The 14,633-nt window shown below is 41.6% G+C and overlaps 1 protein-coding gene and 1 long non-coding RNA gene across 2 annotated transcripts; both read left to right on the top strand.

Annotated features, from left to right (window-relative positions):
* The first annotated feature begins 647 nt into the window (after positions 1–647).
* LOC134212932 (uncharacterized) lies at positions 648–1,329 on the top strand. The gene is made up of 2 exons (XR_009979376.1): positions 648–1,000; positions 1,156–1,329. It is a non-coding gene; the product is annotated as an uncharacterized LOC134212932 (long non-coding RNA).
* Positions 1,330–6,744: 5,415 nt separating this feature from the next.
* LOC134206770 (DNA excision repair protein ERCC-1) lies at positions 6,745–7,718 on the top strand. Its single transcript, XM_062682496.1, has 2 exons — positions 6,745–7,394; positions 7,460–7,718. The coding sequence occupies exons 1-2, from the start codon at positions 6,813–6,815 to the stop codon at positions 7,646–7,648; spliced, it is 771 nt and encodes a 256-aa protein (XP_062538480.1). The 5' UTR covers positions 6,745–6,812; the 3' UTR covers positions 7,649–7,718.
* The last annotated feature ends 6,915 nt before the right edge of the window (positions 7,719–14,633 follow it).

Genomic DNA, 14,633 nt, shown 5'->3' with positions numbered 1-14,633 from the left:
TCTACGGATCGTACGGAAGACTAGAACTGTCATCAGAGAGGCCATCATATTGGCCGGTCGCGACAAGTAGCATTCATATTCAAATCGCTTTCTCTCTGGCTATAACACTAATAATATATAGCGTAATGTCGCAATAAACGAACTAACGAAGCTTTTACGTAACTTCTGTATCCTTGATTAACGTTTAAATAAGCCTTATAATGCTTTTTCGAGATTAATTTATTGGCTTTTTTCGGTGATAATTATTAACACAAAAAACAAACATGGTTTTAAAGAAAGATTTGTACTTTCTTCTTGAAAAGTACATTATTTTCTTGAAAATGAAAATGAATCTGGTCTTAGTAAAAGTTATTTTTTTATTTAAAAGTTGATTTTTTGTTGTTCCTTATTTATATTTAAAAGTTCTTCCTTTCAACCTGAAAATTGTAGAAGTGTCAAATCAATCACCGATAAACCATTGAGCAAAAAGAGAAAATGAAAAAAATACTCAGTGCTCCTCTCAGTTCCACTATGGAATACATGAAGTGGTTAAAAACCAAACCAGCTCATTTATTTAGATAGTTAGCTAATAAATTATTAATTTGTTGTTAAAATAGCAATACATTCGGATTAAAAATGCTATACTTATTAAAAAAAAAAGAAAGAAAATATATATTTTCGCATCGATTAAAATTATTTTTGACCATTAATTGATTCAGTGTCAGTCACAGTGCGCTCTAAACATCGATAGCTGATTTGGCTCTCCTCTCATTCGCGTACAATAACAAAACAAAAATATTATGTTTTCCAACCGAAGCAAACAAGAGTGACCGCAGGATCGTAGAACAAGAGTCCGGTGTTGGCGATTGCGGAAAACTGGTGGTGCCGAGTGCTAACAAAGTGCAAAAGTGCCTCACAAATGTCCCATTTGGATTTCAGGCTTGCTGACCAGCCCATAATACGCCGCAGAAATGTCAGACCATCAGGCACGACATTGCTCATCTCTCGGAGCCAGCAAAAGGTAAGGTAAAACATTAATATAAAAGGGATCTGTAGAAAGAAATTGGTACCGGCGTCGCGGTGTTTCAATGACGAAAACAAACAAACAAAGGCGCTATTTTCGCTGGCCGAAATTTTTGCATATCATGGTATAAGATTTCTGTTTTCTGTTTCCAGATAATCTTCGTATTTCGGAGGTCGAAAAAACGGAAAAATGGTGTATGTTGACGACTACGATGCACACTCCGATGATTGCCTACATTGTTCTGGTGAAGCGGCCACATTTCAGTATAAAATACTGGAATAATCTCCGGAATAATTTATTACAGCAATAAAAAGAAAAAAAAACTATTCATTAAGACATAATTTAATTTGGAAGAAAAGGGTTAATTGATGGGGCTTACTCGGGGGTTTAGGACGTACTTTTTGGGATAATGAATAATTAGTTTGGGATTGAAAATAAATATACCACTCATATTTTTCACAGTGTGAACATTTAGATTTGACAGTTCAACAGTTTTGGTTTGAGTATTCAAACTTTTAATTTTAGAGTGATACGCAGCTTTTAAACCATGGTTGCCGTAAAAGTTGGCGCACTTTTATTTCAAACATACACAACTCTCTACGAAAAAGAACCAACGAAACTTTTTATTTTAACCAACGGTTTTCTTAATTTTATTAATGATTTTTCTTTCTGTGTACTACTCAAAGCGAAACAGAGTAGATGAAAGTGATGAAGATACAGATTCGAGCGAGTGGGCAAGTGTGAAATGAATAGAAACTGAAGCTTAGCAGAGGGCCATATGAGAGAACAAGCATTGTTGAAATCGCTGTAATCGCTTTAGTAAAACATGGGAGTTTGCGAAGAAACACATCCATAATTTTCTCTGTTGACACTGTCGCCCAACCAACCGTAACACTTGACAGAGCAGCAACCAATGAATCCGTAGATCAAGAGGTAGCAACAAAATTGGAATTTCAATTTTCACAAAAAACAATAATTAACTCCGATATTTAATTTCTGTTCTCAAATAATATTTAATTAAATTAAATTTGGTGGCTGTTATTTATTTATTTATTCAGACTAAGGCCGAAGTGGCCTGTGCTGTATATAAGAGTTTACTCCATTCGGCTCGGTCCATGGCTACACGTCGCCAACCACGCAGTCTACGGAGGATCCGCAAGTCATCTTCCACCTGATCGATCCACCTTGCCCGCTACGCACCTGCGCCTTCGTGTGCCCATCGGATCGTTGTCGAGAACCATTTTCACCGGATTACTGTCCAACATTCCTTCTACGTGCTCGGCCCACCACTGTCGTCCGATTTTCGCGGTGTGAACGATGGATGGTTCTCCCAGCAGCTCATGCAACTCGTGGTTCATTCGCCTCCTCCACGTACCGTCCGCCATCTGCACCTTACCATAGATTGTACGCAGCACTTTCCTTTCGAAAACTCCGAGTGCATCGTCCAGGTCTCGTGTCCGTAGAGGACTACCGGTCTAACTGTCAGTTTGGTACGGCGGCGAACTCTATTCGATCGGAGCGTCTTGCGGAGTCCAAAGTACGTACGATTTCCAGCCACTATGCGTCTCCGAATTTCTCTGCTGGTATCATTTTCGGCGGTCACCAGTGAGCCCAAGTACACAAATTCTTCTACCACCTCGATTTCGTCATCGCCGATGCAAACTCGAGGTGAGTGGCTCACATTGTCTTCTCTTGAACCCCATTCCTATCATGTTCTTCGTCTTCGACGTGTTGATGACTAGTCCGATCCGCTTAGCTTCCCTCTTCAGTCTGATGTAGGCTTCCTCCATCTTCTCAAAGTTACGTGCCATAATATCTATGTCGTCTGCGAAGCCAAATAGCTGGACGGACTTATTGAAAATCGTACCACTCGTGTTAATCCCTCCCGAGCAGCACAAGACAGACAAAAATGGTTACAGCAACTTGATTGTGACTGAATCTGGTCACATATGAGTTGCATTAACCTATGTGGAACAAGCGTGCTGCTAGGGCTGCTCTTCGTTTTACCCCTTCCAAAGCGATGTTGAATAGCAGACACGAAATACCATCACCTTGCCGTAACCCTCTGCTGGTTTCGAAGGCACTCGAGAATGCCCCTGAAACTCGAACTACGCACATCACCCCATCCATCGTCGCTTTGATCAACCGTGTCAGTTTATCCGGAAAACCGTGTTCGTGCATTAGCTGCCATAGCTGGTCCCGATCGTTTGTATCATATGCGGCTTTGAAGTCGATGAATAGATGATATGTGGGCACGTTGTATTCACGGCATTTCTGCAGTACTTGGCGAATGGCGAACACCTGGTCCGTGGTAGAGCGTTCGCCCATAAAACCCGCCTGGTACTGCCCCACGAACTCCCTTGCAATTGGTGCTAGTCGACGGCATAAAATTTGGGAGAGTACCTTGTAGGCGGCGTTCAGCAATGTGATTGCACCGTAGTTGCTACAATCCAGCTTATCGCCCTTTTTGTAGATGGGACACACGACACCTTTCATCCACTCCTGCGGCAAAACTTCCTCCTCCCAAATCTTGGTAATGACCCAGTGCAGCGCTCTAGCCAGTGCCTCACCACCGTGTTTAAACAGCTCTTCTGGTAGTTGGTCAACTCCAGGGGCTTTGCTGTTTTTCAGAAGGGCGATCTCCTCCTGGATTTCCTGGAGATCCGGAGCCGGTAAAATTATGTCCTGCGCGCGTTCCCCCAGGTCCATCACCATACCGCCATCTTCGTCTGCCACATCGCCATTCAGGTGTTCTTCGTAGTGCTGCCGCCACCTTTGGATCACCTCACGCTCGTTCGTAAGAAGGTTCCCGTTTATGTCCTTACACATATCAGGCTGTGGCACGTGGCCCTTACGTGAACGGTTCAACTTCTCATAGAACTTTCGTGTGTTATTAGCGTGGTACAGTTGCTCCGTCTCTTCACGGTCTCGATCTTCCTGCTGACACTTTTTCCTTCGGAAAATCGAGTTTTGTCTGTTCCGCGCCTGTTTATATCGTGCCTCGTTCGCCCTCGTGCGGTGTTGCAGCAATCTCGCCCATGCTGCATTCTTCTCTTCTACTAACTGCTCACATTCGCCGTCATACCAGTCGTTTCTCTGATCCGGGGGCACCGTGCCAAGTGCAGCGGTTGCGGTGCTACCAATGGCGGATCGAATATCTCTCCAGCCATCTTCAAGAGACGCTGCGTCTAGCTGCTCTTCCGTTGGGAGTGCAACTTCCAGCTGCTGCGCGTATTCTTGGGCTAGTCTACCGTCTTGTAGCCGCCCAATGTTAAGCCGCGGCGTTCGACTTCGACGCGTGTTGTACACCGTCGAGAGCTTTGAGCGCAGACATACTGCAACGCGGTAGTGGTCGGATTCAATATTCGCACTGCGGTAAGTGCGGACGTTCGTGATGTCGGAGAAGAATTTACCGTCGATTAGAACGTGGTCGATTTGGTTTTCCGTTTCTTGGTTAGGTGATCTCCATGTGGCCTTGTGGATATTTTTGCGGGGAAAGAAGGTGCTTCGGACTACCATTCCGCGGGAGGCTGCAAAGTTTATGTATCGTTGGCAGTTGTCGTTCGATACGGTATGCAGACTATCTGGTTCGATGACCGGTCTATACATTTCCTCCCTTCCTACCTGTGCGTTCATGTCACCGATGACGATTTTGACGTCCCGCAGTGGGCATCCATCGTATGTCTGCTCCAGCTTTGCGTAGAACGCTTCTTTCTCGTCGTCGGGTCTCCCTTCGTGTGGGCAGTGCACGTTGATGATGCTATAGTTGAAGAAACGGCCTTTAATGCTCAGCTTGCACATGGGATTTATATTTGTAATTAAACAATATTAACTATTTCTTATACGTTTATTCTATCCGTCTTACACACCGTCTCCGGCGCTACACACTCTACCTCTGTTCATCGGTTATGTATAATCTTGACCGGGGACGACAGTTCGGTGTTTTAAAAAAGCACTAACACTAAGTTTAACAGAAACTACGATTATTCACTAATTAAAACGCGAACAGAAGTAATCACGGTCGCCGATAAAGAAAAACTGAACAAGCATGCCGGGGTTGAAGGCAGTATGTATGATATTTCCCGAGTAGCACACTTGTCAAATGCCAGTTACTGTGACTCATATGCGACCAAATTCAGTCACATTGGAGTTGCTGCAACTAAATTGATCTAGACTGTGCTACTAGGGTTAAATGCTGATGCGGCACATTGATGCACCTCGTCGATGATTGTCTGATGGGTCGATCGTCCGATATGTAGAAATGATGACTGCTGTCCTTTATGGCTGATCTGGCTCTAGCAGCAGCAGGACGTCAGTCATAGCGTAATTGTATGTTCAGTCGTCCCCGCAGCCCGGTGACATCCCTTCTTCTTCTTCTTCTTCTTATTGGCATTACATCCCCACACTGGGACAGAGCCGCCTCGCAGCTTAGTGTTCATTAAGCACTTCCACAGTTATTAACTGCGAGGTTTCTAAGCCAAGTTACCATTTTTGCATTTGTATATCATGGGGCCAACACGATGATACTTTTATGCCCAGGGAAGTCGAGACAATTTCCAATCCGAAAACTGTCTAGACCGGCACCGGGATTCGAACCCAGCCACCCTCAGCATGGTCATGCTTTGTAGCCGTGCGTCTTACCGCACGGCTTAGGAGGGCCCTATCTCACACAATAGGTTTGTTTTGCAGCCAACATTGCGTGACCGTATCCCACTGCCAGTTCTGTATCCTAATGAGAATCAAATGTGATGTTTGTAAACAAAACACATACCATCATGAATTTTACACTGAGATGTTGGCTACAGAAACATGGCGTCGTGCCAGGTGGCTGCGTCCCCGAGAGTAGTACTACGGTACCACAGTATGTACCTAACTGGCAAAACGTATGTATTTTTCCTTCATTGACATTTAGATCCCCTATCCTCGCCAGCAAAAGATGTTCCGTACAGCGACGACAGCGACAATATTTATCTGGTAACTAAAATATCTTTTGACAGACCATAAAAGCTTTTAAACGTAAGTTTTGTTCTCAACAACATTTGCTACGCAAAGGAATAACAATCATTATCAATGAACTGTCAAATTGCACTATCGCGTCGCATAGCATCAGTTGATTCAAAAGTTAAAGATTGCCTCGAGATTGCTAATGCCGTTCCTGTTCGCGTGACTAACATCTAGGTTACTTCGACCTGGCAGCCAAAGTACCGGTACTACCTACAAGTGTCAAACCGATGTTGGTGATAAAACCAAACATACAGTACAGCATGATGCATAAATTATGAAGCATAATTTGGCAAAATAATTAAAATGACTACAACGCCACTAGCGTTCTAGTACTTTATGTCTCTACTATCGTATCGCGTTATCGATTATACTCTGGCTTCACCCTAAAGTTAACCACCAGAAATTTGTATGGCGAAAGACATCTTACGCGGGTTTTCTCAAGATTAGGAACATTTTACGAAAAACTATTTGGTAACAGTTAATTCATTGGCCCGTGGCATTAAAACGTTGGGCATGTCTGATCGAAAATAAAAGTGTTCGTTACCAAATCAAATTTATTAGCGTGTATGTTGCACGAAAGCTTTCGGATACTTTTAGGTTAGCTTTCAGAAGCGGTTATTTAATATTCATCATGGTTTGTGTATCTGCTTATGCTTTTGCTTAGAATTCCAAAATCGATTCGATGCAACGGATAACGTCGCTCATGATTGACCCAAATGTCATCATTTAATCATTGCTGTAACACCAAAACAATCAGTGCAGTTCACATCTGATCCATTACCGGTGTATTTGAATGTAATTAATCATGTCGATTCCAAACGATTCCCTGGACGATGACGATCTTTTGGCAAGCCTGGAGCTACCAACTCCGGCCAAGCAAGCAGCACTAACACACGAGCCCATTTCCGCTACTGAGGCACATTCCACTGAAGGCACCAGCGCTTCAACAGCAACCGTCGTTCGTTCCGTCAATAAAGGTAACTGTGTGCTGGTCAACCCGAAACAGCGGGGAAATCCCCTGCTCAAATCCATCCAGAACATCCCGTGGGAGTACGACGACATCGTTCCCGACTACGTGGTCGGGGCAACGTCCTGTATTTTGTACATCTCCCTGCGTTACCACAATCTCAACCCGGACTACATCCACGGCCGGTTGAAGCAGCTGGGCAAAATGTACGAGCTGCGAGTGCTGCTGGTACAGGTCGACATCCAGGAACCGCACAATGCGCTGAAGCACTTGACACGCATCTGTCTGTTGGCCGATTTGACCCTGGTGCTGGCGTGGAACGCCGAAGAAGCGGGTAAAATCGTCGAGACCTACAAGATGTTCGAGAACAAACCACCGGATTTGATCATGGAACGAGCCGAGCAGTACCCGTATCAGAAGGTAAGGCAAAATTTTAGAATTAGATTCGGTATAGGGAGACTACACATTATTTTTAATCATTTTAGCTGGTCAGCGCCTTGACGAATATCAAACCGGTTAACAAAACGGACGCGATGACGCTGATCCAGAACTACGGAACGCTGGCTAACATGATTAACAGCAGCGAGGAGAAACTGTCGCTTTGTTCGGGGCTGGGCCCTCGTAAGGCTAAAAAGTTGCACAAAACGTTTAACGAAAACTTTTTGAAATCATGAGTGAAAATTAGTATTGTTGTCATAATGGTTAGAATTTAATATTTATTGGTAAAAAATTAAAAAAATTGAACTTCTTTGAAGGTAAATTTCTACCAGTCTTTTTCTTATTTACGATCGTGACGATGTAGTATTATCATCTTATTAGGTGGATTCAATTCTCGTCTGAGTATTAGCTATATCGTTCAGCTGTGTTGCCAAAACGGAGCCGTAATTTTGAGTCGATTTTCTTTAATATAGGGTAACCGGCGGTAATGTTGGCCCTGGATGTAACATTGGCTCATCACGCAAATTAATCAATATTTCATCGATAATACGTCGATTTGTAGGGAGATATTAACCACTGCTTCTTTAGAAAAGTGTATCAAACATATATCTGCCTTATAACTCTAGATTTATACACTTCTTAAACTATTAAAAGCAATTATCTTGCGTGACTCGTGACACTTTGACCCGGTTTTTAGCAGCCATGTTTCGTTGACTTATGCAGGCTGGCTGTGCTAAAGTTTTTCTTTTGCCCAATAAAAGAGTTTTCTGAATGAACATACCTGCTTTCGCACATCAGATGAATGGATAACTGAAGGAGAAGTCGAGTAGGCGACGAAAAACTACTCCTTAGAAACTGTTTATATTAAATAAATAGAAAAAATAAATTTTCATTCCATGTTTGTTAATCATCCAATACAGACGTGTTTTGTTACGACTACTGCCTCATATTAATAGTCCAATAGGTTATGGGCCTTTATTGAGGAGTTTGAGATTTCGAAGAAATTGGTCGAAACTTTGGAACCGCTCAAGATGGACACAAATAAGGTCATGATGGAGCGTCTGAATAACGCTAATTACGAAGCCTGGAAATTCAGGATCGAAATGCTATTGATTCGTGAAGGATTGTGGAAGCATATCTCAGAGCAGGTCCCAGATCCAATGACGAATGACTGGAAGCAAGGAGACGATCGAACGAGGGCAACGATTGCACTGTTTGTTGAAGACAGTCAGTACTCCATTATCCGAAATTGTCAAACTTCCAAAGAAACCTGGGAGGCTTTAAAAAAACATCACCAGAAAGTTTCACTCACGTCCCGAGTAACATTGCTGAAGAGAATTTGTCAATTACAATTCCGTGATGGTGAAGATATGGAACAACATCTTCAGGAAATGGAAGGTCTTTTCTTACGCCTATCAAATGCTGGCCAGAAGCTCGATTCGCAGTTGATGGTCGCTATGGTGCTGAGAAGTCTACCAGAAACCTATGATACCCTTACAACGGCACTCGAGAGCCGGTCAGATGACGAGTTGACCATGGACCTCGTGAAATCAAAGTTAATGGATGAATCGGTGAAACGAAGAAGGAATCCGTCGCGTAATGAGTCAATCTTGCGAGTTGAAACGTCGAAGAAGCAAATCATTTGCCATTTCTGTGGAAAACCAGGCCATGTCAAGAAGGACTGTCGGCAGCTATCAAACCAGAAGGTGGAAGAATCCCGTAGGAAGTTCAAACCGAAAGCGAAGGTAATGAAAGAAGCAGGTTCATCCTTTTGTTTTGCGGTGTATGACAAACCAAACAAGACAACCACCTGGGTCGTTGATTCCGGTGCAAGCGCTCATATGTGCACTGATAGAAGTTTTTTCAAGTATTATGAAAACCAATCAGGATTAACTGTTGCGTTGGCAGATGGAAGTGAAGTAAATGTAGCTGGAAAAGGTTCCGGAACTCTATGCTGCGATTTAGATGATGAAGAAAAAGAAGTTACACTCAGTGATGTTCTGCATGTCCCCGAATTAGATACAAATCTGGTGTCAGTTGGGAAGTTAGCCGAGAAAGGAGCTGAAGTAATGTTCACTGGATCAATTTGCAAAATATCAAAGAGCGGACAGACTGCTGCTATTGCTGTAAAAAGAGCTGGACTCTATCACCTCCAAACAGCTAGAAGAAAACCGAAAGCTGGTTTAGCGAAGCATAATGAAAACTGCATCCATCATTGGCACCGTGTACTTGGCCACCGTGACGAAGAAGCAATCAGGAAGATAGTTCGCGATGATCTCGCAACAGGTGTCAAGATCGAGAAGTGTAACGTAAACGATGACTGTGAATGTTGTATGGAAGGCAAGATGACACGACTACCTTTTCCTAAGCAAGCGAAAACACAATCAAATAGAGCACTAGAGCTGGTGCACACTGATGTATGTGGTCCTATGAATACAGTTACCCCAGGAGGAGCAAAGTATTTCATGACAATTATTGATGACTTCACAAGATATTGCACAGTGTATTTCCTGGAACGAAAAGCTGAAGTTGCTGATAGAATGGAAGAGTTCGTACAAATGACGGAGACGCGTTTTGGGAAACGACCTGCCATCGTTCGTTCAGACGGCGGCGGAGAATACAAATCAAAACGGCTGGAAAGATTCTATCGTGAAAAAGGGATCACACCACAGTTTACAGCCGCGTATAGTCCCCAGCAAAACGGAGTGGCAGAACGCAAAAACAGAAGCTTAGTGGAGATGGCGCGATGCATGCTAATCGATGCAAGAATGAGTTATATATACTGGGCGGAAGCAGTCAACACTGCCGCGTATGTTCAGAACATGCTACCATCCCGTGCTACCGAAAAGACACCATTTGAATGCTGGTATGGGAAGAAACCGAATTTAAAACACCTGCATATTTTCGGATCCAGCGCTTTTGTCCATATTCCTGATCAAAAAAAAGAACCAAGTTGGATTCGAAAGGCATTAAACTTACATTTGTGGGATACTCGAATAATCAGAAAGCCTATCGTTTGGTGGACCTGACAACCAACAAGGTATACCACAGCAGAGACGTTCGTTTTATTAATGAAAGTAAAACTTTGCCGAAAATGTCAAAACCATCCGAGTTTGTGGAATATGATATGCTCCCCCAAATGCCACGTGAAGCTGTTGATGAGCCGCATTATGAGATCGTCAATGAGGAAGAAGATGTTCTATCATCCTCAGAGGAAGATAATACGTTTCTGGATTGTAGTCAAGGGACACAAGCAGAAAATTCATCAAGTGGAACAGAAGAAGAAGCAGAAACACCAACGAATGTCAGGAAATCGAATAGAAGCACGAAAGGGTTGTTGCCTGCCAGATATCGTGAAGCCGTTGGAATGGCAAAATCAAATATTGCAGAACCACGTTCATTGAAAGAAGCAGTCGATGGTCCGGAGAGTGAATTTTGGAAAGCTGCTATCAAGGAGGAGTTACAGTCTCACAGCGAAAATGGCACATGGGAAGTTGTACCTTTGCCACCTGGACGCAAAACAATCGGCTGCAAATGGATCTTCAAGCGAAAGGAAGACGAAAAAGGTAACGTCGTTCGATATAAGGCACGGTTAGTTGCCCAAGGATTTACTCAAAAATTTGGATCGGACTACGATGAAGTGTTCGCGCCTGTTGTTAAGCAAGTGACATTCAAAACTCTACTATCTATGGCTCACCAACGGAAAATGCTCATCAAACACATCGATGTTAAAACAGCGTATTTGAATGGAGAACTTCAAGAAACTGTTTTTATGCGGCCACCCCCTGGCTGTGTTTTTGGAGATTCCAAGCTAGTTTGTCATCTGAAAAAAGGAATTTATGGACTAAAACAAGCGGCAAACATCTGGAATAAAAAGCTAGATTCAGTTCTACGGAAACTTGGATTCAAATCATCTGACAACGATTCTTGTCTATACTCGAAGCATAACAGTGATGGAACAATCTCTTACATTGCCGTTTATGTTGATGATCTTGTTGTTGTCTGCAATTTTGAGGAGGAGTATGCAACTATTGTCAGAAGCCTAAACCACTATTTCAAGATAACGCCTTTGGGAGATATTACACATTTTCTTGGTATTCACGTTACTCGTTATGAAGATGGCATATCCCTGAATCAGAAAACTTATATTCAAAAACTGTTGAACAAATTTTGTATGCAAGACGCAAAACCATCAAAAATTCCCCTTGATCCTGGATACATACAACTGAAGGAGGAGAATGTTGAACTACTGCCGAACAACCATCAATTCGCCAGTTTGATCGGAGGATTGTTATACATCTCTGTAAACACAAGACCAGATATATCCGTTGCTGTATCCATCTTAGGACGAAAAACCAGTAATCCATGTCAAGCCGACTGGGTGGAAGCGAAGCGTGTACTTCGGTATCTAAAAGGAACCATGGATCACGAACTTGTTCTAGGTCGCGACTCTTCACAACTTGAAGTTTTCGTGGATGCAGATTGGGCTGGTGATACCGCTGATCGAAAGTCAACATCTGGATTTCTTTTTCGCTACGCAGGAGGTATGATCGGATGGAACGCAAAAAAGCAAGATAATGTTACCCTGAGCAGCACAGAGGCTGAATATGTAGCTATGGCTGAATGTTGCAAAGAGCTGAATTGGATACTTCGTTTACTCGATGACCTTGATATACAAACTATACTACCTGTGAAAGTGAACGAAGATAATCAAAGCTGTATCAAACAACTCAGTTCAAGTAACATCAACAAAAGATCAAAACATATCGAAACAAAGTATCACTTTATTCGAGAACTCAAACAAAACGGTATCATTGATCCACAATATTTGACAACCGAAGAAATGATAGCGGATATGTTAACAAAACCATTATTGAAGACAAAACTTTTGAAGTTTCGCGAGTTAGCAGGAGTTATCTCGTCGAGGAGGAGTGAAGGAGAAGTCGAGTAGGCGACGAAAAACTACTCCTTAGAAACTGTTTATATTAAATAAATAGAAAAAATAAATTTTCATTCCATGTTTGTTAATCATCCAATACAGACGTGTTTTGTTACGACTACTGCCTCATATTAATAGTCCAATAATAACAACCATACTATGTCAGCTATCATTTTTATTTCACAATTCCCATTAGTATAGCGACATAATTAACCAAAACTTTTTTGGACAATACTGGGGGCACCCGTAGCCAAATGGTGGCATGCGCTTTCGATTTGTAGCACTACGTTAGTATAGGTGAAACTATAAAATCAAAACATTCTCACCAATAACCCGTACTGGAGAAAATAACCGAAAGCTGCAGATAGAATATCCGATGCTTGCGATTAGGTTGCTAAGAATTTTTGTAAAAACAGGTTAATCCTCTCAGCGGTTAAGTTTCATTCGCAAATTACATAACGCTAAACTAAACCCACACCAAGCCTCTAATAATGCTTCACGTATGGTAGGGTTCTGAAATTTATGAAGTCCTTAACGCTCAGACAAGTACCCTCCCACGACCTAAAACGTTATGTAGTTTGTAAATGGGCCCTCATGATGCTTTTCTCGAATCACGATATAATCGCAAAACATACCAAAAATAATTTCCTACCTTACGGCTTTCAAACACGATTCAACCTTTCATGGTTCGATACACCATTTTCTTCATAATTTCGCAAATACATGATTCAATAAGTGTAAGAACATTTATTTTAATCATCTTTCGCACGAATCCTACAAACATTTTCTCATTTAATAATGGAAAGATACAATGGATCGTATGTTTCATTAGATAAACTTACAACGTCATTTCATGTGAATAATTTCAAGTCAAATTACTTGACAAATACCTTCATCATAATTTACCGTGACCTGCCCTAATTCCGCGCATCGCCTAATACCGTGGTTTTCATAAAAAATCAGAACCTGGCTATCATGGACATCACATTATTTGGTGAAATGTTCAAACATAATATGTTTGAACATTTCACCAAATAATACGATGTCCATGATAGCCAGGTTCTGATTTTTGATGAAAACCACAGTATTAGGCGATGCGCGGAATTAGGGCAGGTCACGGTAGATTTATTATTGCTTGCAAAAAAGTATTTTGATCTGTAAAATGATACCGAAAAAGTATTCTTTCAACTCGGGAAGTTGAAACACGTGAGAGTTTAGAGAGGATTCACAACAGCTGATCGATATAGAGAGGAGTGGAATCAAACGCACGTACCAATCTAAAACTTCAATGCAGGTAGAGTTAAAAACAAGCATCCAACAATTGTATTTATGAATAATTGTGTAATAATATCAGGTAGTTGGCACAGTTCTAACTGTTTATGCACAGTACAAAGCAAGGAATTGCCTAGAATAAGTTTTACAATTGACTTTCTTCAGTAGTGCGTTATGCATCATCCCCACCTAAAGCATTGTTTACGTTTTGGAAAAAAGTTTCTTTGAGAGTATCGCGAGAGCGAGAGCAACACAACTGCCATGGTTTCAACTAGCAGTAAATCTCAAAATTATGCGGCAGCCAATAATTATTAACGTATGCAATTTGTTTGAAGGCACAACACGAGGGCTAGAACATGTAGTCTTTTTGCAATTGCAGTTTTTAATACAGTTTTCATTTTTCTAAACTTCTTCACTTGCAAATATGGTAAATATTTGGGAAATCAATGATTCATATAATACACTGAGGAAAAATCACCTATGACCGTCATAAGTTTTGCTTTTGAAATGGGGACATAAGAAATAATTATGATGTTCATAAGAGCGTCTTATGATTTGCAACCGCAATGAGAAGTATATTATTTTCATAATAATTCGCAATGTGGTTCATAAGATGCACTTATGAATCAGCATTGGGAATGGAACTCTCCGCTTCATTCAATTCCATTAGTCTATCTTATGTTTTTCAAAACAATGAGATATGAATCTTATTTGGCATTTTGATGTTGCATGAAGAAGAGGAAACAGAAAGATGATATTGAAAAAAAGCGAAGACATTTTTGAAAATTTTCTCAAAAATTCTAGAAGCAATTTAATAAAAACGGTAAGCAGTACGGGGTTGAACTTTTCTTCTACTGCATAATAAACAAAATATTTCGGTTTAAAATTTTATTCTTTGATATCACATTAAATACACAGTATAAGAAAAGTCCGTACTGTTTTCCGTTTTCAGTTGAATTGCTTTAAGAATTTTTGAGAAGAGTTTCAAAAATTTCTTCGAATGGTTTCCC

Source organism: Armigeres subalbatus, chromosome 1 (assembly GCF_024139115.2).
Source record: "Armigeres subalbatus isolate Guangzhou_Male chromosome 1, GZ_Asu_2, whole genome shotgun sequence".
Classification (NCBI taxonomy): Eukaryota; Metazoa; Arthropoda; class Insecta; order Diptera; family Culicidae; genus Armigeres; species Armigeres subalbatus.
Note: the sequence above shows the minus strand (reverse complement) of the source record. Positions and strands in the feature narration are given on the sequence as shown.

Bases quoted from the DNA above. Each gene is read 5' to 3' on its own strand.
- LOC134206770 (XM_062682496.1), top strand. From the start codon at position 6,813: ATGTCGATTCCAAACGATTCCCTGGACGATGACGATCTTTTGGCAAGC. The intron at 7,395-7,459 runs GTAAGGCAAAAT...TAATCATTTTAG, and splicing joins AGCAGTACCCGTATCAGAAG to CTGGTCAGCGCCTTGACGAA.